Source organism: Dipodomys merriami, unplaced genomic scaffold, assembly GCF_024711535.1.
Source record: "Dipodomys merriami isolate MVZ:Mamm:240054 unplaced genomic scaffold, mDipMer1.0.p SCAF_7, whole genome shotgun sequence".
Lineage (NCBI taxonomy): Eukaryota > Metazoa > Chordata > Mammalia > Rodentia > Heteromyidae > Dipodomys > Dipodomys merriami.
The window spans coordinates 17,086,227-17,113,840 of NW_027206290.1; the positions used below are offsets into that span (position 1 = coordinate 17,086,227).

At 42.1% G+C, this 27,614-nt stretch overlaps 1 protein-coding gene across 3 annotated transcripts in view; it reads left to right on the plus strand.

Moving 5' to 3' along the window:
• Lrrc8b (leucine rich repeat containing 8 VRAC subunit B) overlaps positions 1-20,743 on the plus strand; it is a 63,343-nt gene extending 42,600 nt beyond the window's left edge. For 2 of the 3 annotated variants that reach the window (XM_070007596.1, XM_070007595.1), the window contains 3 exons: positions 3,908-4,011; positions 6,754-8,920; positions 15,223-15,693. In XM_070007596.1, the coding sequence (XP_069863697.1) occupies positions 6,779-8,920; positions 15,223-15,495 (2,415 nt within the window). In that variant the 5' untranslated portion in view covers positions 3,908-4,011; positions 6,754-6,778 and the 3' untranslated portion in view covers positions 15,496-15,693. Of the gene's footprint in view, positions 1-3,907; positions 4,012-6,753; positions 8,921-15,222; positions 15,694-20,675 lie in introns of those variants that run through there. The other variant, XM_070007598.1, reaches the window with a different exon arrangement.
• The last annotated feature ends 6,871 nt before the right edge of the window (positions 20,744-27,614 follow it).

Genomic DNA, 27,614 nt, shown 5'->3' on the forward strand with positions numbered 1-27,614 from the left:
TCCCTGAGCTTTTTTTCTGAAGGTTAGCATTCTACCACTTGAGTCACACTTCCAATTCTGGCCTTTTTTTTGGTAATTGTAGATAAGAGTCTCACAGACTTTGGAGACTTTACTGCTCAGGCTGGCTTTGAATTGAGATCTTTAGATCTCAGTCTCCTCAGTAGCATTACAGATGGGGATGAGCCACCAGCTCTCTGCTTTTTGATGTTGTATCGCTATCTAGTTTTGGAATGGGCATAATACTAGCTTCATAGAATGAGTTCAGAAATGATTTCTCCATTCCTATTTCATGGGAAAGTTTGAGGAGCATTAGTTCTCCTTTAAAGGTCTTAAATTTAGGTAGATTCAGCTGTGAATCCATCTGGCTTCCACTTCTCCATGGACCTCTATCTGATGTTGTTAATTAATATTAAATTTTAATTGGCAATAACTATGTTATATTTTTGCTTCTATGACAAAATACTTGAGACCATCAACCTAATCAAATGTCAAAAGACATTTGATTTTTTAATGGACATTGCTAGAGAAATGTTAGAAGTGTTAGAGAAATACTTAGTTCCTTTCTAGGTTTCAAACTTACAGCTAAATTTGAAAAGGGTGTTTATTATAAAAAATTCTGTGCTGACAAGATGTAACAGAATTAAAAAGGGTCATTAGTATAATCTATTTAAGTGACTTTGTGAATAAATGAGAAATGCCAAGGTCTTGTTTTTATATTTCTGATGAGTACTTTAAATGAGTTTTTATAAAGAAGAGAAGCAATTAATCAAAGCTATTGAAAAATTGTTTTCTAAGAGGGGGAGTTCAAAGACATGAACTTAAATTTTCGACCTAAGAAACTTCTTGATTGGAAGCATCATTATATGTGATAATGAGATGTAAGATGATTTTAAAATCAGTTTTCAGTAAGACTGATATAGAATGTCCTTCCCTCCCCCGATTTTTAATGCTTGCCTGGGATCAGAGACAAAAATCTTTGAAGTACCATCCAGTTCTCAATATATGAGGACTCTAAATACCAGCTGGCCATCATTTGTTTAATTTTTCACTGGTTCTTTGGGAAATTCTTTCAAAGTAAAGTAAGGACTAGTGGGAAATAAAGATGCCTAAAGGATTTTGTTCCAGTTTAGGATAAGATTGTCCCATGAATTTATTTGCTTTGAAGAGCTTTTATGACTTTTTAATGAGATTTAAAAGCTAAAAGAATGGGATTAGGACCATAAAATCTGTTACCCTTAATATAATTTTTCTTTGAACCAATTTAGTGCATTTGTACATTAGACACTGAGATCTCATTTAGATGGGATCCTTGTTTGCTGAAATACTGTCTGGAAAAAGTTGGAGCATTCAAGGACAACATTAAATGGCATAATGGCTCTAACTCTGATTAAGCAGTTCAATTAGAAAAATTAGCAGGGGCTGGGAAGGTGGCTCAGTGGTAGAGTGCTTGCCTTGCATGCCTGAGGCCCTGTGTTCGATTCCCAGCACCACATATACAAAAAAAAAAAGCCGGAAGTGGCTCTGTGGCTCAAGTGGTAGAGTGCTAGCCTTGAACTGAAGAGCTGAGGGACAGCGCCCAGGCCCAGAGTTCAGGCCCCACGACCGGACCCCCCCCCCAAAAAAAAAAATAAGAAAAATTAGCAGTGTTAGATATAGGAATGCCTGAAATACAGAGGGTCTGTATTCAAATGTTAAGATTTAGACAGATGAGCAGAAGATATTTAGTTGAAAAAATAATTAGCTAAGAAAATAGATTACATTATATAACTATGTAGCTGGAGACATTGCAGAAAACTACATGTACATCCTTGTTTTTCAGTATTCTAATAGAATTGAGTTATAATGCAGACGGTCTGGAAAAGAGCTAAATAGGTTTTCTCCAGCTTTTTTCTTTTTCTTTTCTTTTTCTCCAGTTGAGAAACTTGAGACCATAGCATAGCTAATTGGATTTACAAACACCATGTGGTCTGGTGTAGACAAGGTTTAGAATTTTAGCTCTGAAGTCCCAGTTATGATTTTATTTCTTACCGTTTTTTTTTCCTTACTTGTTTTGTTACCTCAGGCAAGAAAATTCTTAGGGTCTGTCTTATTTCTATGTTGAAAATCTGGGAAGAAGAGTACTAAATATCTCAGTGGATTGTTCTAAGTATGAAACAAGTTGATGTAAATGAAATATTTGTTTTTTTGGGTTTTTTTGGGGGGGTCTGGTCGTTTGGACTGAATTCAGGGCCTGGGCGCTGTCCCTCAGCTCTTCAGCTCAAGGCTAGTGCTCTACCACTTGAGCCACAGCGCCACTTCTGGCTTTTTTCTTTTTGCTTATGTGGTGCTGAGGAATCGAACCCAGGGCCTCATGCATGCAAGGCAAGCGCTCTACCACTGAGCCACCTTCCCAGCCCTCAATGAAATATTCTTTTAAATTAAAAAACAAATATCAGAGTTATAGGAATTATAGATTTAGTTTCTTCTCATTGGTAAGGAGCTCAAAGGAAACCTGAATTAGGTGGTTAGGCAGGGGCACAAAACTTGTTTTTACAATTAGTTTTCAGATAGAATGGATGTATAAACTTGCATCTAGCTGTGGTCCTCTGATAGATGAGTTCACAGCAGTTTCTTATGATTATTTTTAAATATTGGCATTAGTTGGAAGCTGATGTTTCTTTTCTTTTGTAGAGATGCTGAATACAAAGCAGAAAATGCATTTGTACTAGTTAAGGGACTCTTGTATAAGAACTATCACGATGGCTAATTAGCATTCTGGATTATGCAGTAAATTCTTTTCTGGCACATTATAGATGCAAAACTATGGAAGGCTGTATAAATGTTTCACACATCAGATGTCTTATTTTCCTCATGCTAAGGATTGAACTCAGTACGTTGTGCATGCTAAACAAGCACTGAGCTGTATCTCAGCCTGCAGATGTCTTTATGCTGCTTGCTACATAGAAATGCAGTCATATCGTATGTTTACAATGTCTTATAATGTTACTGCCATCTGTCTTATAATGTTACTGCCATCTTATGAGTTAGTTCACATGGTAACACTGCTTTCTAACCTGAAAAACAACTACAAAACAAAGGACAGAGATGAATCAGAAAGCAAGGTTTGCATATGACTTCATTAATCCCAAAGTAAATTTCAGACATGAGCACATTTTTGCTATTTGAAATGACAAGGCCAGAAGATTATTATTTTAAAAAAAATGAACTAGAGGGGCTGGGAAGGTGGCTCAGTGGTAGGGCACTTGCCTTGCATGCATGAGGCCCTGGGTTCGATTCCTCAGCACCACATAAGCAAAAAGAAAAAAAAAGGTGAAAAAAAAATGAGCTAGAAACAATTTGAGGCCAATATTCTTATTTAAGTACTTAATAATTTTTTTCTCTGTATCTCCGGGACACATAAAAACCCTCCCTAGCGACTCCCCTCCCCTTAGGTTCCATGTGCTAACTAAAAATATTATTTTTACACACTGAGTTAAAAAGTATTTTAGTATTTCAAATTTTTCTTACAATTCAACCATATCAATATATACATAGTTTCACTACCACAGATGATTGGAGTCCCCCTGAGAATGGCTTTTATTAAACTAAAGTTAGAAAACCCAGCCAAGTCTTGCTGTATTTAATAACATAATTTCAAGGAATTTCAGCCACATTCCTAAGCTGCACACGAAAAGATCTTAAAGTATATTTCATGTAAATTTCTATATAGATGTCTCTGTAATTGAAAGGAAGTTCAGGGAGTGAGTATGGGCTGATGAATATCTTTTCCATACATTTGTCACTGTGTGTCCCCTTGATTAAAGTATTCGTGTAAAGTCTGTCTGCACAGCTTGTCTCCTGGTGGAGTGTCTCTGAAGCCATTAGAACTATGTTGAATATCTTTCATGATATTTATGCTTTCTCATAGAATGAAGACAAATTCAGAGATGGTGTGTCTAAGAAACTTCAAAAGGTGTAGACCTCCTGATTGAAGTCTAGCTGATTGATTTGCTTCATTTCCTTTCCATAATAGTAAGTATAAATATTTAAAGTACATTATTCTGGTCAGTGTTGGCTGATAGTCTTTGTTGAATAAATCTTCATTCTCTGGCATGTACTTTTATCAGTTTGAACTTCGTTTTTATTCGGCCAAGATTTCAGTTTTGTTTCTTAAATTAATTCAGCACTCAGGACCCTAGAAGATGAGGAAAATCTGATGTCAGAGCTGGTAAAGCCCTTGTAGATTACCCACTTTACTCTCCTAATCATTTTTTAATCACTTCCCTTACAATACCTTGGATGTTGTCATTGTTTTCATCAAGACCTAGCTAGGGACAGGGAACTGAACTGTTTGAAAGAACAGGCTATTCTGTGATATTGCACCAACAAACTGAATCAAAATAGGACTTCCTAAATCTTCTGCCCACCTAAAATTGTACCTCAAAAATCAAGTTTACACATTCTTTCATCTATTAAGTAGTTGGACAGAGAGATACATTCTCAGGTTCTCCTAGTCATTTTTTGTTTCAGGTGAGTGTCCTCAATTTCCTGTGAGCATCTGTAGGAATGGTTTTGGCAGGCAGCTCCTGATAATTTTCTTATTTATTTATTTATTTATGCCAGTCCTAGGGTCTGGGCACTATCCCTAAGCTTTTTTTTTTTTTTTTTTGCTCAAGGCCTCTACCACTTGAGACATACCTGCACTTCTGGCTTTTTGGTGTTCAATTAGAGATAAGCATCTCATGACTTTCCTGTCCAGGCTGGCTTTGAATCATGATCTCAGCCTCCTTAGTAGCTAGTATAAATGTGAGCTGCCAGCACCTGTAGCCATTTCATCTTTAACTTGGAACTGACCAGTAGATTCACCAGGGACACATGGAACCATCTCCCCTTTACCTAGGTTTATCTATTAATGTGGCTAGAGGTTATAAATGTTTTAGTCTAATAGCTATCATATGTTAGCTGTAAGTATGCATATGCATCAATCAAAATCCATTGATGTTTCTGCATGTTCCTTCATCTAGCAGTGTTTTCTGCTCTTCCACCCAAATTGTCTCCTTCTTCCCATTACGTTTATGGTATTTTGGAATCTTCAGTCCAGAATTGTTTGTTTATCTCATGTAATCCTCTTGTTTTTTGGTTTGGGTCCTGCCTTGACACACAATTATGGTTAACCGCCATGGGGGCGAGGCAGAACGGGAGGAATTGAGAGTCAGACCCACTGAGCTGGAGGAGGGAGCCCTTTGGAGTTCTGTAATCATGTCACTGGTCCTAGAGGGAATCCCGTGTATGACACGATACCCAGAGAGGATACAGACAGAAAGTGGTGTTCCAGGCCAAGATTTATACTCAAGAATCATGGATTCCACAACTAGGAAAAGATAAAGATAGATAGATGGCCAAATGGTCAGAAGTATGTTGAGGATCACTAGCACAAAAGAAGATGCTTTATTAACAGATAGCAGCTACTGCAATGAGCTTCTGTACCTCAGGGACGAATAGCTGTCTCTAGGAGGAGGACTTACTAGAACAAAATATCCTCTGGGGTTGCTATCAGGGATAGGGTACTTAGAGAGAAACTGAGGTCTAGGAAAGACTCAAGAAGGCCCAAGAGGCACCCTGGGGCAAAGATTATGTTAGAGCTGCCTTTCCAGCAAAGTGTAATAGGCTCACATGATTCCTTGTCCTTCTTTTGCTTATCAGAAACTTTATAAGCTTCAAATATTTCCTTTTATCTTACTCGCTTGGTGGTCTGGATTTTGCTAATTAGGAATTTTTTTTAAGTACTGCTATAAGTAAGACAACACAGACATTCTCAAGAGGATTGCTGGAATATTTTCTAAAGTGAAAACAAACAAAATCAGTCCTGTGTTTTTTCTTTCTTTTTTTTTTGAAGAAAAGGAAACAATAGCAGTACTCCTTTAAGCTTTTATCCCTTTAACACAATGCCACAACAGTATTTTCCACCAGGGTACTTAGGGAATATTCTGACACAGTTTTTCCTTCTTATTTCTTTTGGAGCCATTACTGTTATTTCCAAACTTTAAACTACTAGGCTTTAAATACACATTGGTTAAATTATAAAGTGGGAGCTGGACATGGGAAGGGGATAATGCATATAAGCAGTAATTTGGGAAAGGATGGATTCTTCTAAGCCTATGGGATTCTTCTGTAAATCAGCACTCAAGAGATGTTTCCTGAGTTATGAAACAATGCTTAGGTTGTAGATTGATGCTCCAGACATGGGTGGAATGAGAGTGGAGGCTTATTCAGAACTTTTAGAAGATGGGAAATATTGACTATTAGAAATAGCACAGGGCTGGGATATAGCTTAGTGGCAGAGCACTTGCATAGAAAGTACAACATTCTGGGTTGGATCCCTAGTACCAAAAAAGAAAAGACAAAGGAAAAAAAGCAACTAAAAAACAAACAACAAATTAGACTACAAGACCGAATTTTTCCAATGTCATTTGAAGCCAACCTGACTATTGGCTTTTTGGTAACCTAGCTTGGAGTTGATATCTAGGAAGTAACTAAGTTAATTGCCTTCAAATCCTGTATGGATTTCTCACCAAATGGTCACCCACTGGAGGGATTTTTATTTTATGTTCACAGTGTCCTGTGGTTCAAATGAAACTAAAAGACATAAGATCCTTGATCCTGCCTCTTGGTGTGACCCCTGAGTTAAAATCCTACCTGGAGAGCTCATTTGTGTTCAGGCATTAGAGTAACTGCATGTTTGAGTATGTTGTTTGCTTTCTTTCCCTCATCTAGTTGGGTATTCGCACAAGAGAAAGTCATGATCACACTCACAGAGTTGAAATGTCTGGCGGATGCCCAGTCGTCTTACCACATCCTAAAGCCATGGTGGGATGTCTTCTGGTATTACATCACTCTCATCATGCTGCTGGTGGCCGTGCTGGCTGGAGCACTCCAGCTCACACAGAGCAGAGTTCTGTGCTGTCTTCCATGCAAAGTGGAATTTGACAATCACTGTGCCGTGCCTTGGGACATCCTGAAAGCCAGCGTGAATACTTCCTCTAATTCCGGGGTGCCCCTTCCTCTCCCCCTCCGAATCCAGAATGACCTCCACCGACAGCAGTACTCTTACATCGATGCTGTGTGCTATGAGAGACAGCTCCATTGGTTTGCCAAGTTTTTCCCCTACCTGGTGCTCTTGCACACTCTTATCTTCGCAGCCTGCAGCAACTTTTGGCTTCACTACCCCAGTACCAGTTCCCGATTGGAGCATTTCGTGGCCATCCTTCACAAGTGCTTCGATTCTCCGTGGACCACCCGCGCCCTGTCTGAAACTGTGGCTGAACAGTCTGTGAGGCCCCTGAAGCCCTCCAAGTCCAAAACCATGCTTTCCACCTCAGGGTGTTCTGCGGACATTGACTGCAGCAAGCAGTCCTTGCCCTACCCGCAGCCAGGCCTGGAGACGGCCAGCTCTATAGAAAGCCCAACTTCCAGCGTCCTGGACAAGAAGGAGGGCGAACAGGCCAAAGCCATCTTTGAAAAAGTGAAGAGATTCCGTATGCATGTGGAACAGAAGGACATCATCTACCGGGTGTATCTGAAGCAGATTATAGTCAAAGTCATTTTGTTTCTCCTGATTATAACTTACGTCCCATACTTTTTAACCTACATCACTCTGGAAATTGACTGCTCAATCGATGTGCAGGCTTTTACGGGATACAAGCGCTACCAGTGTGTGTACTCCTTGGCAGAAATATTTAAGGTCTTGGCTTCCTTTTATGTCATTTTGGTCATACTTTATGGTCTCACCTCGTCCTATAGCTTGTGGTGGATGCTCAGGAGTTCTTTGAAGCAATATTCCTTTGAGGCCCTAAGAGAAAAGAGCAACTACAGTGATATCCCGGATGTCAAGAATGACTTTGCCTTCATCCTTCACCTGGCCGATCAGTATGACCCTCTTTATTCCAAGCGCTTCTCCATCTTCTTGTCAGAGGTGAGCGAGAACAAACTCAAACAGATCAACCTCAACAATGAATGGACAGTTGAGAAACTGAAAAGCAAGCTTGTGAAAAATGCCCAGGATAAGATTGAGCTGCATCTCTTTATGCTCCATGGTCTTCCAGACAACGTCTTCGAGTTAACGGAAATGGAAGTGCTCAGCCTGGAGCTCATCCCTGAGGTCAAGCTGCCCTCCGCCGTCTCCCAGCTCGTCAACCTCAAGGAACTCCACGTGTACCATTCATCTCTGGTGGTGGACCACCCGGCCCTGGCCTTTCTGGAGGAGAATTTAAAAATCCTCCGCCTGAAATTTACGGAAATGGGGAAGATCCCACGTTGGGTATTTCACCTGAAGAATCTCAAGGAACTTTATCTGTCAGGCTGTGTTCTCCCTGAGCAATTGAGTACCATGCAACTGGAGGGCTTCCAAGACTTAAAAAACCTGAGGACCCTTTACTTGAAGAGCAGCCTGTCACGCATCCCCCAGGTGGTGACAGACCTCCTGCCGTCCCTGCAGAAACTGTCCCTCGACAATGAGGGAAGCAAACTGGTGGTGTTGAACAACTTGAAAAAGATGGTCAATCTGAAAAGTCTCGAACTCATCAGCTGTGACCTGGAACGTATCCCACACTCCATTTTCAGCCTGAACAACTTGCATGAGTTAGACCTAAAGGAAAATAACCTGAAGACGGTGGAAGAGATCATTAGCTTTCAGCATCTTCAGAATCTTGCCTGCTTAAAGTTGTGGCACAACAACATTGCTTATATTCCTGCCCAGATTGGGGCGTTATCTAATCTGGAGCAGCTCTCTTTGGATCATAATAATATCGAGAACCTGCCCTTGCAGCTTTTTCTATGCACCAAACTGCATTATTTGGATCTAAGCTATAATCACTTGACCTTCATTCCAGAAGAAATCCAGTATCTGAGCAATTTGCAGTACTTTGCCATAACAAACAACAATGTAAGTGAATCACCTCTTCCTTCTGTTCAGTCTGTCTCCCTGAGGCTCTGTTGTGTGTGACAGGGAAAGAGAACAGGACGTTAGGCCCTTATAAGTGTTCTCTGGGCTGAGTGGTCATTTTATCCACAGTGACCTTGAAAAAATGACCAAAACCCTGGCCATCAGGTTTTTGTGTGCCATTCTTTGGGCTTGAACTCAGGGCCTGAGTTCTATACCTAAACTTTTTTGCTTGAAGTTAGTACTCTACCACTTGAACCAAGCCCCACGTCTGGCTTTTTAGAGTAATAACTGAAGAGTCTTGTGGACTTTTTTTTTTGTTTGTTTGTTTTTGTTTTTTGTTTTTTTTTTGGTCCGGTCGTGGGGCCTGAACTCTGGGCCTGGGCGCTGTCCCTCAGCTCTTCAGCTCAAGGCTAGCGCTCTACCACTTGAGCCACAGCGCCACTTCTGGCTTTTTTTTTTTTTTTGCTTATGTGGTGCTGAAGAATCTAACCCAGGGCCTCAGGCATACAAGGCAAGCACTCTACCACTGAGCCACCTTCCCAGTCCCTTGTGGACTTTTTTATGCCTGGGCTGGCACAGTTCTTAGACCTCAGCCTCTTGAGTAACTAGGATTACAGGTGTGAGCCAACAAGGCACCTAGCCCTGGCCATCAGTTGGTAATCTAGCTTTTTAAAATCGAACTTACAAATTGTCACAAAGATGATATGAAAAAAAATTAACAACTGTTGGCATAGTTCCTGGCAAATCATAATTGCTTAACAAATGTTCTGTTTATTCTCTTGCCCTGTTTTCTACATAAACATCACACTTAAAGTATTTTAAACGAATAAATTAGTTATGGTAGACCTTCCATTTTTGTTTTGGAAAGACTTGAGTAGTTAGGAAGTTTGGTAAAACTTTTCAGCCTTCTAAATCTGCCATATAAAAATAAGTTTTGTTTCAACATGCTGAGATTATGAATTATTTATAAATCCTTTTTGTGAAACACTAAGACAACCCAAAGACTTGAAATCTACATGAATATCTGGAAAGAGGCTTCAAAATGAAAGGCTTGGCTCTATAATGCAATGCCAGGGCTTTTTAGAAGCTTTTTCCAGCATCCTGTGCTTAAAACTGAACCATAATTTGCAACAGTAACGCCAAGTTAAGGAAAATGCAACTTCACTGAAGCAGGAAAAAACAAAATGAGTGGCTAGGCTAAAATGTGAAGGATAAGGAAAAATGAGAAAAAACAGAAAAACCTTCTTGCTAGTCTGAAGGGCAACAGAATGAGGGCCACATCCATATGGAAGGCTGGGGACAGATGTGAGGTCTGCCGGGAGATGAGACTGACCTACTGCTCCTGGAAATGGGGACACTGCTATTTTCTTCTGCCCTGACTGAATCTGCATTCTCTTCTAGACTATCTATAATTCATGAATGTGATGTTGGCTACTGAATATAATACTCATTTTTCCTTATATTAGCTCATAATGTACACATAATAAGTTTCATTATGTAATATTTAATATGTATACTATACTAAATATATATCAAATATATAAATATATGCTATACATACATACATGCATACATGCATACATACATACATATATATATATATATATATATATATACTATACCTACACTATATATACTCACTACACTATATATACTCACACACATATGTATATATATATAAATATGGGGGGTGCCTGGGCCTGGGTACTTTTTTTTTTCTGCTCTACCACTTAAGCTACATCTCTCCATCTGGCTTTGGCAGTCAATTGAAGTTAAGAATTTCTACTTTTGCTGCCCAGGCTGGCTTTGAGCTGCTATCCTCAGATCTCAGCCTCCCAAGTAGCTAGAATTACAGGCATGAGCCACTAGTGCCTAGCTAGACTGCCTGTTTTAAGAACTACTTTGGGATCAATGTATACTAGCAGTACACATTGAATTATTGTAAGAGCTTGTTAAAGCACAGCTTGCTGGACCATTATGATTGAGCAGGGCTCTAATATAGGAAGGATGTAAGAATTTTCAATTCTGAAAAGTCCTCAAGTGAAATTGAAGTTGATGATAGCTGATAGCCTGGTGACTAGACTTTGAAAACCACCAATCTAGAGTTTTATCCTTAGCCATATGAATTATGTAGTTGCTTAGTAGTACAAATAATTATGCTGAAAAGCATAGGTTCCACTAAGCTGTGTTACAGTTAAGTCAGTGGATGAATTTTTTTTATTGTTTATTTATTTTCCAGTCCTAGGGCTTAAACTCTTGGCCTGGGCACTGTCTCTGAGCTTTTGTGCTCAAGGTTATCACTCTACTACTTGAGCCAAAGCTGCATTTCAGGCCTTTTCTGTGATTAATTAGAGACAAGAGTTTCATGAAGTTTTCTGCCAGTGCTGGCTTTGAACCACGATCCTCAGATCTCAGCCTTCTGAGTAGCTAGGATTACAGGTATGACCCACCAGTGCCTAACTCACTGAATTTTATTTTGAAGTTATAGCTCATTAAATTGTTAGCTCAGCAGATATTATCTAAATGTATAGGATTAAACATGTTTTAGCCAGGTTGGTTAATTTAAGGATAATCTTAAGATCATTTGTCTTTTGATACCAAGGTTTTTTACTTCTGGACCATGTCTAAAGACAATAAGTTGAGTGTTGGTGGCTTATACCTGTAATCCTAGCTCCTTAGGAGGCTGAGCCCTGAGGATTGTTGTTTGAAGATGGCCCAGGCAGAAGAGCCTGTAAGACTCTTTATCTTTATGAACCCCCCCCCCCCCCCCGCAAAAAAAAGTCAGAAGTGGAGGTGTGGCTTAAGTGGTAGTGTGTTGACAAAGAAGCTAAGGGACAGTACCTAAGCTCTGAGTTCAAGCCCCAGGACAAGTACACATACACACACACACACACACATACACACACGCGAGAGAGAGAAAGAGAGAGAGAGAGAGAGAGAGAGAGAGAGAGAGAGAGGAGAGACATTAGGTTAGAATATCAGCTACATCCTTTGTTGAGTGCATCCCTGCAGGAGTAAAGGAGGATCTTTTGCAGCTTGTGAAAACTTAGGTGATAGGTACTTTAGAGCTGAAGCATCATGGTATCTTTGTGAAGAAACCTGTTGTGAAGAAACCTCAGGACGCAGTGATGAGCACGACCTGTGAGTGGGCGAGGGCCACTCTGCTCAGAACTTAAAGCAGCAGTGTGAAGAGACTTGGGTGACAAGGCTGTGAGGGAGCTGGAACTTAGAAGACAGCCCCCAGGGAGGTGAACGGATTAGACAAGGAATGGGAAGTGGCGGTCTTCACTATTGGTGTTTCAACAGCTGAAAGATTTCCATGGAGAGCAAGGCTTTGGGGGAGGGCGCAGTCATAAGCATTGTGGAGCTGCCACAAGCAGGGGTGCGATCCTCATTTCTCGTCTTGTCTGTGTAGTTGCTGAGTGAATGGACATTGGAAGGTCAGAAGGGATTATCTTGTTCCTGAAACTTGTCCACACATAGGTTGTCAATAGGAATATTGCTAAAAGAAGTTAAGGACTTGTGTTTCATGGGAGGATTTAAATACTTCCAAGCCATCATCTAACCTTGGGGATTCTCCTGCTTCTGTAAGAGACACTAAGATATTTGTGAAAATTAGCAAATAGGACATTGTATTTGCTGAATAGTTGGATGTGACATTGATTGCAAGGGTGGTGAGCATCTTGTAGTATCGCCGAGGAAGTGAGTGGAGAATGCTAGAAAATGAAATTTGGAGAACAGTCAAGCACCAAGTCAGCCAAACAGCAGAGAGGACCATAGCCAAGATCAAGCACAAAAGCTGATGGTGAGGGTCATTTAGCCTAACAATGGCACTGACCATGGCCAGCACCTGGCATGGCACCAGTTCTGCCTTGGGAAATGATTGCAGTTTTTGCCCACGTACAAAAGCGGCTCCTCATAGTCTCCATTTCTTTGTGACAGCCTCAATGTCCAAGTTCAAGTCTCAGCATCTGTTTGGCCCATTTCCTAAGGGAAGGGAGCTGAGGACATAAGAACTGGTGGTGGTCTTTGTCTAGTGTGTGGGAAGTGAGCTCTATTTTCTACCAAGTTCAAGGTTAAGTCCTCTAGACAGGCCATGGCTGGGCTGTCCCCAGGTGACAGGTGTTTTCTCACAGGACAGTTTCCTCCACAAAATGGAATAGGGTTGCCACAAAAAAAAAGAATAAAATAAAAACAAAGCAAAGCAAAACAAAAGAAAAAATCCCACACACATTAAATACATGTGTGGGCTCTTTTTTTTCCCCTTAGTCATATTTTTTCCTGCAGGCCTTCTCAGAGTCTTTAATGTGCATTGTGCTTTTCCAAAAGGGAGAACATTTGTTAAATAAATATGTTTGAGTAAGGCACCTTTTTCATAAAAACCTGTGGGAGGGATGTTCTGTGACCCATACACCCTGAGAACCATGTCTTAGGGAAATAGAAAAAAAGACCGAGGTCATGCGCAGAGGATTTGGCAGTCGGGTGCCTGGGTGTAACAAGAGAAGAGATCCTGTAGCAGGGTAGGGTCAGCATGGAGCGGATCAGGAAGTGTTTCCGTCAGGTTCATGTTTGAGTCATTGGAGGGAGACATGCGAGGTTGACCCTTGAACTTGACAGTGCTAGTTAGCCTGAGCTGACACCCGCACAGGACACTGGCGGGAGTGCACTTCTACCTTGTTTCCAGCAGAGCCACTTCCTGAGCCGAGGAGTACACACCACCTCACTCCACACCGACGCGGGTACAGTCAGCATAGGAACAAGGTGGCCATTGTTCATGCTTTCTTCCTTGTGGGCAGTCTTCTCTTAACAACTCCTGTTTCACCTATGAACTGTGGCCCCTTAGAATCCCGACAGCCAGCCACTATGTAGGAGAACAGTCGAATGGAGTAGCCTTAGAGGTTGACCCAATTTGCAGGCTGCTTATCATATTTAAAATTACCTCTCTGAATTCTATGAATTAGCTGAAGCTTTGCAGATACAGGAAGAATGGTAAATGCTCAACAGGCATGTGTATGGAGCAAGGAATAAAATGTGCAAGTATGTATTATCGTAACTTCTGTTTCTGCTTCTGCAGACTTCTTTTAAAAAGCAAAACAAAACAGAATACCAGCTGGATGATAACTGGCTCACGCCTGTAATCCTAGCTACTCAGGAGGATAAGATCTGAGGGTCATAGTTCGAAGCCAGCCCAGGCAGGAAAGTATGTGAGACTCCTACCTCCAATATACCACTAAAAAGCTGGAAGTGGAGCTGTGGCTCAAGTGATAGAGTGCCAGTCTTGAGCAAAACAGCTCAGGGATAGCACTCAGGGCCTGAGTTCAAGTCCCAGGACCAGCACAATAAATTAAAAAAATAAACAGCCAGAACTAGAATCACAGTTCAGTGGGTCCTGAGAAACCCTGTGCAGGAAGTAACCCGTGCCTGTTGTGAGCTGTTTGTGAGGAGAGTTGCTCATTACTCATTACAGTAAACATTCCATGAAGGCTCTTGGGAGTCATTTATTTCTGCTCTAGGACTCAAGCATAATTATGATTCTCCTGAGTTCCACATTTGTTTATTTACTGTAGGGACAGTAAGTATGGAAGTATATTTTCCTTAGGGAATGCTTGTCAGTGCAGAGCCAAATTGCTGGCCTACCCTGACTGTCTAGGATAATCGTCCTCTAACTTTTCTTCTTTTCTGTCAACTTCAAATGCATCACCATTGTTCTGGGTGTTCCTGTAAACCTGCAGCTAAGCTTTTGAGGAAAAGATAGTTTAAACATATGAATGGGGGCTGGGAAGGTGGCTCAGTGGTAGAGTGCTTGCCTTGCATGCCTGAGGCCCTGGGTTCGATTCCTCAGCACCACATAAGCAAAAAGAAAAAAGCCAGAAGCTGTGGCTCAAGTGGTAGAGCGCTAGCCTTGAGCTAAAGAGCTGAGGGATAGCGCCTAGGCCCAGAGTTTAGGCCCCATGACTAGACCCCCAAAAAACAAACAAATGAATGTATTTAAACTATCATAGACCATGAAAACCAGTTTCCGGCCGGACATGGTGGCTCATACCTGTAATCCTATCCACTCAGGAGGCTGAGAACTGAGGATCACAGTTCAAAGCCAGCTTAGGCCGGACAGTCTGTAATAGTCTTATCTCCAATTAACCACCAAAAAGCCAGAAGTAGAGTTGTAGCTTAAGTGGTAGTGCTTTAGCCTTGCGCAGAAAAGCTGAGAGACAGTGTCCAGGCCCTGAGTTCAAGCCCCAGGACTGACACCAAAAAAACAAAAAAAAAATCCCGGTTTCACAAGAATCTTCTTTTCCTTTCAGATTGAATTGCTACCGGATGGTCTGTTTCAGTGCAAGAAGCTGCAGAGTCTACTTTTGGGGAGAAATAGCCTTACGGATTTGTCCCCTCGCGTGGGTGAGCTGTCCAGCCTCACCCACCTGGAGCTCATTGGTAATTACCTGGAGACGCTGCCTGCAGAGCTGGAAGGCTGTCAGTCTCTGAAGCGAAGCTGCCTGATAGTGGAGGACAGTTTGCTCAGCACACTGCCTCTCCCGGTGACAGAGCGTTTGCAGACCTGCTTAGACAAATGTTGACTGAATCAGAGACCTATGTCACAAAAGCATTTTTTTTTTTTGAAGTACACCCCCTCCAGGGTTTTGAAGGAGAGCAAAACGTCCTAAGTTATCTAGGTGAAAGCTAAGTGCTGGTTATAAGGCACCATTCCAGTTATCTCCCTGAAGCAACTCAGTGTTCAGATCTAAGTCAAACAGGTAAAAAGTGTCCACACTGAACTGGAATGCTGTGAGTAATTGATATTGAACGTATTCAGGGGTTGGAAGAACTATACCCATGGAGGGTAGATTGAAGGGCATGAAATGACTGAATCTTGCAGTTTTTCTCTGTAGGGTTATTAAGGTTTCTTTCTTCTTCCTTTCCCCATTTTTAATTTGCACAATTGCTTGAACTGATTTAATTTAAAAAACTATTCATCACCAAGCCCATCAATTTCCTCAATGTGTACCTACCACTGTCTTTGATTTATGTTCTCAACATTTTTTTTAAAAGCAGGATATATTGTACTTGGCAGAATTTCTTTTGGGGCTTCATTTTTACTTCCTTTCCCAGCTTATGTTTTTTCTTAATCTGGTTGTCTCTGAACAATGATGGGGGAGAGAATGCCTGCAAAATTTTAGCCTTTGCCTAGGGCAGGAACCAGGGTACTTAGACATGTTGTCTGCCAGGCAGCCTAAAAAAAAAGAAGTAATATATTCTAGAAATTTCTACATCCTAAAAAATTAATTTATTCTAGAAATTTCTACTTGTCTATCATCAAAGCCTTTTTTATTTAAAATTTTTATATGAACTATAAAACACATATTTTCTATTGTATGATCTTGGATTCCACATCTCTGGGAATGATTTTTGTAAGATACCAGGAGCATACTGCATTTGTTTAAGAACTTAAGGGTATTTGATTTGGGTTGTTTATAATTCTCAAGTTTCTACTCCAAAATGGTTGGTTCTCTACTGTGCATCTAATTATGTTGAATTACAAAAAGGCTTTTGTGCTCAAAAATATTTGAGGATTTCCTTGTAAGAGGATGGCCATAATCTCCATCTCTTCTCTTCCCTACTCTCTGTGCAGTGGTACAGGTACAATTCTTAATTACTTGCAAAGAACAAAACTGTGATGGAGGGGAAAGAGATGGAGATTTTGATGTTCAAACTTATTTGAAAGTATTTTGTAGAAGTTCAGTGAAGCATTAAAACAAAATGCTTTTCCCCCTTCATCTGCATTTCTCCAGAAATTATGATACACACTTAGTATCTAGTCAGTTTCTAAGTCCACAAAGAAATGGATCCATTTGCCTGAAATTTATCTCTTAAAATTCATGAGCTCTTCTGGAATACATTTTATTTCTTTTATAAAGAGCTTTGTGCCTGGGCCTAAATTGTCATGCAAACTTTAAATGAACAAAATTGACTGGTTCTCATTGGGGAAATGTGCAGATCTGCTGTGTTTTTCTCTAATGGGTCTAGGCATTTTGGAGGTGTCAGGTCATTTTGGAGGTAAATAGGAAATCATTGGCTCACTGAATTTAGAAAACGATAAACATGGACTTATTGTGTGTGGTATGTTTTCTCTTGCTTTATTCCAGAAAGTTGAAAGTAAATAAGTTGAAAGTTGAAAGTATAATAAGTTGGGCATTGTGGCTCACACCTACAATCCTAGATACTCAGAAGGTTGAGACTTGAGGATTACAGTTTGAAGCCAGCCTGGGCAGGCACGTCAGTGAAATTCTTATCTCCAGTTAACCAGCAAAAAAGCAGAAGTGAAAGTGTGGCACAATGTTAGCGTATCAACCATGAGGGATAAAAGCTAAGGACATAGCCCAGGCCCTAAGTTCAAGCCCCAGTGACCAGCACAAAAAATTAAATAAAATTAAAGTATAATAAAATGTAGTTTCTCTCACCTGCCACGCATTTTCAGGTGAAAATACATTCCATGTTCAGATGAAAGAACTGTTGACATCAAATGGGATTTGAGTGGGAAGGAAGAAAAACAAACTTCTTACCAAAACTTGCCTTTAATCAGAGCATTGAAGTTCTCAGGGAACCAGGCATGACTGCCAAAACTTTCTTCTAGGACTTCACAAAACAGATCTGACTATCCAGTTTTTTTCTTTTTTTTTTTTTTTTTTTAATGTGAGTTGTTTATTTTAGTGTTTCACAGTAGAATTGTTGCATACTGATTCTTGTGGACTTGAATGTGATAAAGAGAGACATTTTAATGTTTCTTTTTGCCCAAATACTTCTATAGGAAGACTTTCTAAAACAAAAGTTCATATTTGCTCCCATTTACCTGACAAACTAGAATGGAACTCCTCTCTGGCTAGTCATGGGTTCTGTTTAAGTACAAATGTCATTAACGCTATCTTCCTGCTCACCAACATTAATTTCCAGGTGCAGTTTGATGGCAGGATCAATAATGAGTGTGTATGTTGCTTTCCAAACACTAGAGTGTTGTTACTGGTGCGAATTACGTTGCTCTTGATACTACCGTTTTTAAATGTTTTTGTATTAAATCTTACACACCAGTATTTAGATAGCTTATGAAACAATCTAGCACTAATGCAATGAATGGATGAATGACACTACTGCTTGACATATGAAAATGTAGCATTTATACCATCTTACTGCGCTGTGAATGAAGTTTGCTAAGTTGTAATTATGGGACTTGAGTTGGCAATTGATTTTCAAGAATAGATTTTCCGACAAACCAAATTTGGGGCCTATGCTCACAATGGCATGGGTTCATTGTACTTGCATGCACACTCAGACACATGGACACATATGGAGACACATGTACAAATTGTGGCATGTTTGTTTTTGTCTGTGTAATATTTTCCCCCCCAAATTGTGAGGAGTTGTAAGTTAATATAGAAATAGCAGTGTTGGTAATCCATGGCTTGTAATCATAAAATACTCTGTTTCCTTAGTTTTGATGTTTAAAAGAAAACCAAATGTTTCCATGTGAGTTTAAGAACATGAGTGTTTTTGTACATTTCTTTAAAGGTATATCAGTCTTTCTTAGCCTGTATCAGGGTGTATCTGTACTGCACATGGGTATTGTATTTTCTCCCCCCGCCTTTTTTTTTCAGTCTTCATCTTCACCCCTGTGTGTTACCTTATTTCATTGTCACTTAGCACATGTCATTTTAAAACAGGGTCAGTGAGGTCCGCGGGATCTCTGTGCTGTGGGACTGCGGTAGATGATTCGCGGTGACTTCCATGCATCTCGTCGTTGAGTAGTGAAATGTATGTTTCTACTGATGTTTCATGATTCCAGTTTCCTATGTGTAATTAAGACATTGTGGAATGTTGACGGGTTCATTAAAATAATCAAACTGGTATTCTGTGAACTTGACATTCTTTCCTTATGTTTTCAGTACAGTTGTCGTTCTAGCTTTATCATCTCTTAGCGCTGTTGTACACATGTAAGGGATTGGGCCTTCCCTCTCCACATACCTACCCCATTGAATCCGGTCAGCACTGAGCCTATAACAATACATTTGTGCAAAAAGTTGTGCAGTGATCGTGGAGTGTGTGTTTATTTGGGGAGGGAGGGAGGGCAGTGCCTATAGTGATGGCTAAGTTATTTTGAGCGTAAGGGTAGCAATGCAGCTACAGTCCAATGCATTGGAATCTGTATTTGTTATTTCTGGAAACAAAAGACGAGTGGAAGAGGAGAGGCATTATTTTGAATCCTGGTTTGCATTTGGAACACAGTATATATAGAGAAAGTATAAAGTAATGATTGTTTCAGGCTGGGTGCCAGTAGCTCATACCTATAATCCTTGCTATTTAAGAGGCTGAGATATGAGGATTGAAGTTCAAAGCTAGCTAGCCCAGACAGAAAAGTCTGTGCGACTCTTATCTCCAATTTAACCAACAAGTGCTGGAGGTATTTCTCAAGAGCTCTAATTGGTCTCTTCCTGTTTCTTGTCTTCGCTTCTGTATCCAGTGGGACCTTTCTACTTAATGAACCACATTGCTTCAATTATTTTTCATATAACCAATGTCATCAACACAACAGCAGTAACCTAGAATATATGTGCCAGAGTATTGAGTTGTGGGGGCTTCTAAATGAACCTAAAATGTCCTAAATATTGCATTTAAAAGATATACTATGGGTGAGAAAAATAATTATGAATGCATGTTGTACATTCTCTAACAGATAGTTTAATTTTAAAAACAATGGATGTTTTAAATTCTTCAAATGTTTGGCTGTTAGTGAAATAATCAGCCTATCGAGACATTTTCTTTTGCCCACAGTACAGGGATGGTGTTTGTTATTCTATGTTGTTGGATACTTGCAAGTGTACATAATTGGGTTTTGCTTTTGATAATGAATAATGTACGACTCTCTTCGATGTTTTAGGCTGTTAGGTTTAAGTCTCTCTGTGTTCCCCCAGATTTAGTAGATTTGGGTAATCTTTACTGTTTTTAAAGTACTTTTTGTGTATAGATTCAGTTGTTATAATAGCTGGTAAATAAAAATGGATGGAATTGTGCAAGAAGTTGACTGCACATATTTTTACCTGTGTTCACTTAACAGTGCACAAGGTCCAAAGTGATTCCCTTTAAAGTTATAAAACTCCTGTGAATTTGCAGGATTTGCTAAGATATTAGCATGCCTCAATAGCAAGCATGGGAAAAGAGGCGGAGTCATCCCAGAATGCATGGGGGCCTGCCGCACTCACATTGCTTTTACCTTTCCAACAGCATTCCTATTTCTCCTTGGGATTTTTTACAAGTACAGCTGCTCAGAAACACCTGTTTCTTCATCTGGTGTTAGGTTAGCCTTCATTGTGACTAGTAGGCCAGATAAAAAAACTAAGTAACTGCAAGATAGGCAATTCTGAAAGGTTTAGCCCAGGGCAAGAAATCTGAATTATTAGGCAGAATATGCCGATGAGAGTTTTTTATAGTTTTGGCTTAAATGTTCTTTCATTTCTCTTAAGTGAGCTCATACACATGAGAGAGATGAACACAATAGAAAGCTAATAACCAGACTTTACTAACATACACACACACACACACACACACACACACACACACACACACTTCAACAGGATATATATATATATATATGCATATTTAGTGTAGCTATGCATACTATATATAATACTATATAGTATAGATGTATGTACCCCCCCCCCCAGAACTATAATACAAAGAGAAGTAGCTTTAACTGTTGCCTGGCCCACAGATCCCTGGAAATACAGTCTGCAGCCGTTGGCCCTGGTGTTCTTCCACATCTGAATCACTTAGAGGAAATGCAGCTATGGCTGCCTCAGGTGAGGGCTCAGTGCTTTCAGAGCCTGGGTCATGCAGTCATCCCACAAGCCCAGCGGTCATCTTGACTTCTCGTGGCAGCATGTTACCTCCATACTTCAGCGTGGCTCCTCAGGTCTGACATGACTGGAAGGGAGGCTGTGTCAGCACCCCTGGGGCATGCGCACTCTGGAGCCATCACTTTTCTTCTGCTTTTGCTTCTCTCTGGACACTGTTCCCACCTGATTTTCCTCTGTCCCCCTCAGTCCTGAGGTCTAGAGAACACTGATTGATCTCGAAGGCTCCAAGTCAGATCTCAGGCCTGGCCCCATATTTACAGTAAACATATGCCAAAATAGGTCAGAAACAGCCACTCCAGGGGCTTGATCTCATGCAACTCAAGACCTAGGCGCTGTCCTTGAGCTTTTTTATTTTTGCTCAAGGCTAGAGCTCTACCACTTGAGCCACAGCGCCACCTCTGGCTGGTTTGGGTAGTTCATTGGAGATAAGAGTCTCATGGACTTTCCTGTCCTGGCTGGCTTCCAACCCTGCTCCCCACATCTCAGCCTCCTGAGGAGCTAGAATGACAGGTGTGAGCCATGGGCACCCAATAAGAAGCCACTTTGAATATGGATAGGTTTTAATAATACAATTTCTTCACTCACGCATCTCATCTCCCTCTAGATCTGAGGTTTGTCTTTCTGCCTCCTACTTATGTGAACTGTCTGCTACTGAGATTGTCGATTGCGGCCCCTGTGCACGAGCCTATTGTTCTTTCGGGCTCAGCACACACCATTTTTTACTCTCTACCTCCCTCTGCTGTTGAGAGGAAAATAAATCGACACACGCCCAGCTGCACCATTATGTCTTTCAGAAAAATAACATTCATGCTTACCTTAGAGAGCCAACTGATTTTTTTTTTTTTTCTGTTAACCTCAAACCTCCTGGCTGGCCATATTTTCTAACTGTTCAAATCCCCTCAACACACACACACTTTTTTTTTTCTGGCTCTCTGCATGTCCCACATTCTTCCCCTCCTTCCAAGCACAAGGCATCCAGACCAAGGGGGGAATGCTTTCTGTGGCTCATCAACCTGTACGATATCTTGATTAACCTTTCAGTCCATGGAGTGATGGCCTCAACCTCCTGTAAAATTCACAAGGATACAAGAGCACTTGTTTTGGAGTCTATCCTCTTTCCTGGCATGGTCCCCACACCACAACCTCCCTAATTTCTGATCTTAGAGCTCTTTATATTTGATTTCCCCTTGCCTTTTTCTCAAATGCAGCAGCCAGGCGAGCATCTCGGAAACCCTGTGCAGTGCTGGACCAGGACCAGACCAAGGATGAATCTTCACATCAGCTGGCTTGTTAAGAATTTGACACCTTTTATTAAGAACATGCCTTTATATATTCAGTGTTTGTTTTTGGTAAATATGGAGCAATACTATGAACTTTTATGTCAAATGCCTTTTATTTTTATTTTTTTGCCAGTATTGGGGTATGAACTCAGGGCCTTGGCTTTTTCACTCAAGGATGGTACTCTGACACTTGAGCCACAGCCTTGCTTTCTGTTTTTGAACTGCAGTACTCAGCTCTCAGTCTCCTGAGTAGCTAGGATTACGGGTGTGAGCCATATCACCCACCTTCAACTTTTTTTTTCTGCATTCTCAAAATTCTAACAAAAGTAAAGCTTAAACATGATTTTTAAGAAAAGGAGTATAGGGATTGGAAATAAAAGAAGAAAGGCTTCTCTACATCTCAGCCACTCCTGTCATAGGTGCCCAGCTAAACATCTCTTCTTCTTGACCTCTTAAGCAGATCATCAGTCTTTCTCTTTCCTGGCCTCCATCCTCCTGTCCTCTTTCTCCCTGCCTCCCCCAGCCCGCTCTGTTCGCCTCCCCCTAGTCACATGCCCCAAGTTTACATATCCTTACCTATCACACCCACTCATTCCTTTAGTTATCCCTCCTTTCTAGAGGATAGTTCTTGCCATAGTTTCAAATTCACAGTAAGACATTCATTCAGTGAGAGCAAGGCTAATTTCTATTTCTTTTAGGCTGGTAACCTAAAGAATTACATGCAGGGGCTGGGAAGATGGCTTAGTGGTAAAGCGCTTGCCTTGCATGCCTGAGGCCCTGGGTTCGATTCCTCAGCACCACATAAGCAAAAAGAAAAAACAAAGCCAGAAGTGGCGCTGTGGCTCAAGTGGTAGAACGCTAGCCTTGAGCTGAAGAGCTGAGGGACAGCGCCTAGGCCCAGAGTTCAGGCCCCACGACTGGACCCAAAAAAAAAAAAAAAAAGAATTGCATGCAGAAGCCTGAGTTTACAAGCCCATAGTTCTCATTACGCTAAGGACATTTGGCATACCTTGTTCATTTGTACTCCCAGCCACCGGTCTAAGTCTTTAGCTCAGTTCTACCTAGCATGTGCATGTAGTCCTTTTTCCTAGCAATGACTATCTCCTTAACAGGAATTATCCAGTGACTAATTAAAAGGCTCTTTCTCCAGGGGTGACATTGATCAAGGTGACTTCAGAGATTGAGACCATTTTATACAACTACATATATATGCACATATACTATTTATATACATACTATTCACACACACAGTATCTCATTTGAAATGCTTACAGGTATTAAGAAAAGAAGTTCCTTCCTGGAATTTCAGAAAAGCACCACTAGGGGGCACCACGTGCCACCTGTGTGAAATGGGGCGTGTCCTTTCTCAAATGATCTGGTAATTGCTGCCAAAGGCTTGTTCCTTTGATGTGGGAGAGGGCGGGAGGGGGAGATCTGTCACTTTTTCAAGATAGCCAGGCCCCCTTTCCTCCTAGTAGATGGTCCTTGCTGAGTCAGTTGCTGTGGGGGAGAGAGAGCCTAACAAGCAGCCAAGTGAAGAACTGATTTAGTCCACACAAAAGGCCTGAGGAAAAGTTGCTGGGTGTGTGCCAGGCCTCCTCCCCCCCGCACCCCCCCTCCCGCCCCGGGGACCTCTGAGCATGGCTTCAGATGGAAAGGAAAGGCCACATGGAGTCCATCCTTCTCCAACCTGGGCATCCTCACTGTAGGAGGGACTGAGGTGATGAGGGGCAGCGGTGGCTTCACTTTGATAAAGACCCCAACCTATTCAACAGTTAATACTTGGATGGCAAGGGTATTGTTTTGTTTTGGGTTACTGATCACACAGTTTGGGTTTTATTACAGAATGGAAGTTACGAGTTCACTCCCTCCGAGTCCTGATTTATTGTAGGAAAATGCTGGCAGACATTTCAGACTTGCAAACTGAATTACTATCACAGTTTAACTAAATTCATGTTACTGCTGCTGCTGCTAGTGGAGGTGGTGGAGGTGGTGGTGGTGGTGGTGGTGATGGAGGTGGTGGAGATGGTGGTGGTGGTGGTTTAGATGATGGAGCACTGGAGGAGGAATTACACAGTCCTTGCTGAACTCATGCTGCGGTCCAGATAAGAGGCTGTGTTTCTGGTGGGATCAGGCTGTGACCTCCACATTGCCTTTGGCATTGCTCAGCAGGGAGAAAGCCTCCGCCCCAGTTCTCACACTCACAGGCTTGCAGCACTGGCTTCTGGCCTTGGCCCCGGGTTCCTCGCTGGCGTGGGGTGCACCGGCCGGCATGGGTCACCTGCCAGCCCCGTCCCCTCCACTGAGCTCTGCCTCAGAAAGGAAAGTGAGACCAACAGACTTTGCTGGAACTTTGTACAATCACATAGGTTTTTTGTGTGTGTGTGTGCCAGTCCTAGAGCTTGAACTCAGGGCCTTGCCCTGTCCTTGAGCTTTTATGCTTAAGGCTAGCATTCTGCCATTTGACCCACAGTTCTTCTGGTTTTTTTTTTTTTTTGTTGTTGTTGTTTTGTTTTGTTTTTATTTTTTTATTTTTTGGGTCCGGTTGTGGGGCCTGAACTCTGGGCCTGGGCGCTGTCCCTCAGCTCTTCAGCTCAAGGCTAGCGCTCTACCACTTGAGCCACAGCGCCACTTCTGGCTTTTTTCTTTTTGCTTATGTGGTGCTGAGGAATCGAACCCAGGGCCTCATGCATGCAAGGCAAGCGCTCTACCACTGAGCCAACTTCCCAGCCCTTGTTTTGTTTTTAAAATGGCTAATTGGAGATAGAGTCTTAAAGACTTTCCTGCCCAGGCTGGCTTCAAGCCATGATCCTGAGATCTCAGCTTCCTGAGTACTTAGGAGGATTACAGACTACTGGGCACTGGGCGCTGGCGGCTCATGCCTGTAATCCTAGCTACTCAGGAGGCCGAGATCTGAGGGTCACAGTTCAAAGCCAGCCAGGGCAGGAAAATCCATAAGACTCTTTATCTCCGGGGCTGGGAAGGTGGCTCAGTGGTAGAGCGCATGCCTTGCATGCCAGAGGCCTTGGGTTTGATTCCTCAGCACCACATAAGCAAAAAGAAAAAAGCCGGAAGTGGCACTGTGACTCCAGTGGTAGAGCGCTAGCCTTGAGCTGAAGAGCTGAGAGACAGCGCTCAGGCCCAGAGTTCAAGCCCCATGACTGACAAAAAGAAAAAGAAAAAAAAAAAAAAGAAAAAAAAAAGAAACTGTCTCTTCTCACTTTTTTTTTTTCTGGCAGAGAATGCAAATCCTAATCCTCCCATTGTGCAGAGAATATCCAAGACTTGTTTTGCCTCAAAGCTAGAAGTGAGTGGAATGTCTTGAGTGTTGTGTGAGGTCATCACTGAAGGCCTCAGCTAAGCCGATGGCTAGGAGGGCCTGCCAGTAACAGGCCCTTGTGACCAGTCCTCATCGGCCTGCCACCAACAATGTGACCTGGCCTGTCATTCATTAGTCTAGGGTCCCAGCCAAACGGAATCCCATGAGTGAGTCACAGCGCCACTTTCAGCTTTTTCTGTGTATGTGGTACTGAGGAATTGAACCCAGGGTTTCATGCATGCTAGGCAAGCACTCTACCACTGAGCCATCTTCCCAGCCCCATGAGTACTTTTCTTTAAAAAACATCAAACAAAACAAAAAAAAACTGAGCAAGTCACACAATTCTTCCTCTCCCCCAGCTTTAAAAATGACTCACTTTTATGACACATGAACAAAACTTCTCACTGAAGAACTTAGATCATAGATGCACATGAAGGAAGATGGGATTGTCTTCAAAATTTGTTCTACAGGGCCTTCTCTGTGAGGACAGCCAGGCATACCAAAGAGAAGCTACTTAGTAGAGCAGATGCAATAGAAATACTCCCAGCAGAGCCTGCGAGATGCTCAGGTTACATTTTGCAGTGAGGAGAAGTCCTGAGTTGCACAAGTACACAGGTGACGGGGAAGGTGTTCTGTCCTCTGGGGCTTGAGCACAAAAACAAAGCGGCTGAAGCTGATCCTCATTGGCTGGCATCTCACCCAGATGCCTGCAGAGTCTCAGGTGTCTGTTCTCTGGGGCCCTGGGCCTGAGTATCAGGGCAGCAGACAGGCTTCTCCTTAGATAGATGCACCTGTGGGCTTAGCACACTGAGAAGTGCCATCACCTGCGGGGACTTCCAGTGTGGCTTCACCTGGGTCCAACCCCAGGGGCAGGCCCTGCACTGTTAGGCTGGTCTGCTCCACAGCAGCTGTCCCAGATCTGTGAGCTGCACATTACCTCCACGCTCTGGAGCATTTGTGCCCAGCTCCAGACTGCTTGAGGCCTAGGCCTGGATTCTGCTATACCTCGAAGTGGAGAAGGAAAACTGTAGTCTTCTGTGGGATTGTGTTTGTCTCCACGTGGGGTTGAGATCTTTTTTTTTTTTTTTTTTTTTTTGGGGGGTCTGGTCGTGGGGCCTGAATTCTGGGCCTGGGCGCTGTCCCTCAGCTCTTCAGCTCAAGTCTAGCGCTCTACCACTTGAGCCACAGCACACTTCCGGCTTTTTTCTTTTTGCTTATGTGGTGCTGAGGAATTGAACCCAGGGCCTCAGGCATGCAAGGCAAGCACTCTACCACTGAGCCACCTTCCCAGCCCCGAGATCTTATTTTTAACCACTAATGTTACCTTTGATCTCTGAGCCTCAGTTTTCTCTTCAGCAGGGATAAGCTCTATTCTACAAATGCTTGGGCAGTGGCAGGGGATAGTGGTTGGGTTTGAACTCAGAGCCTTTTGCTTACTAGGCAGCTGCTTTTCTGCTTGGCCCACATCTTTCTAGTCCTTTTTGAATGACTTATTTTCTGAATGATCTTGCCTTTTTTGTTCTGGCTAGCTTGGACCATGCTCCTCTTCTTTGTGCTTCCTGCTAGTGGAATGCTGGGTACATAACACCATGCCTAGCTTTTGTGAGTTTGAGTGGGGGGGTCTTGCAAACTTTCTGCCTGAGCTGACCTCAAATCATGATCCTCATGATCTTCTCCTACTGTGTAGCTAGGATTAGAGGTCTGAGCAACAGCAACTGGCTTCTTCCACTAGTTTGGAATGCTAGCTGCTACCCAAATGCTGCCTTCGCTACTGAGATAAGGTGGGGAACTGTGGGGACACACAGGACTTTACCTTCATGGAAACAAACCTCACCAGCTCTTAGAAGTGCTCCAGCTACTCAGGAAGCTGAGCTCTGAGGATCAAGGTTCAAAGCCGGCCTACCCAGGAAAGTCCTTGAGACTCTTATCTCCAATTAACCACCAGAAAACAAGAAGTGGAGCTGTGGCTGAAGTGGTAGCTCAAGGCACTAGCCTTGAGCACAAAAGCTCAGGGATAGTGCCCAGGTCCTGGGTTCAAGCCCCACAACTGACCTCTTTTAAAAACAAAGTATGTATACAATGTCTATCACCATCACTAACTCTGGTGGGTGCTCATTGCATTTTAGCTCAAATGCGTTTTCCTTCATGCATGGAGGAAATCTTTCAAAACAAGCCCTTTCCACCTTGGTCTGTGC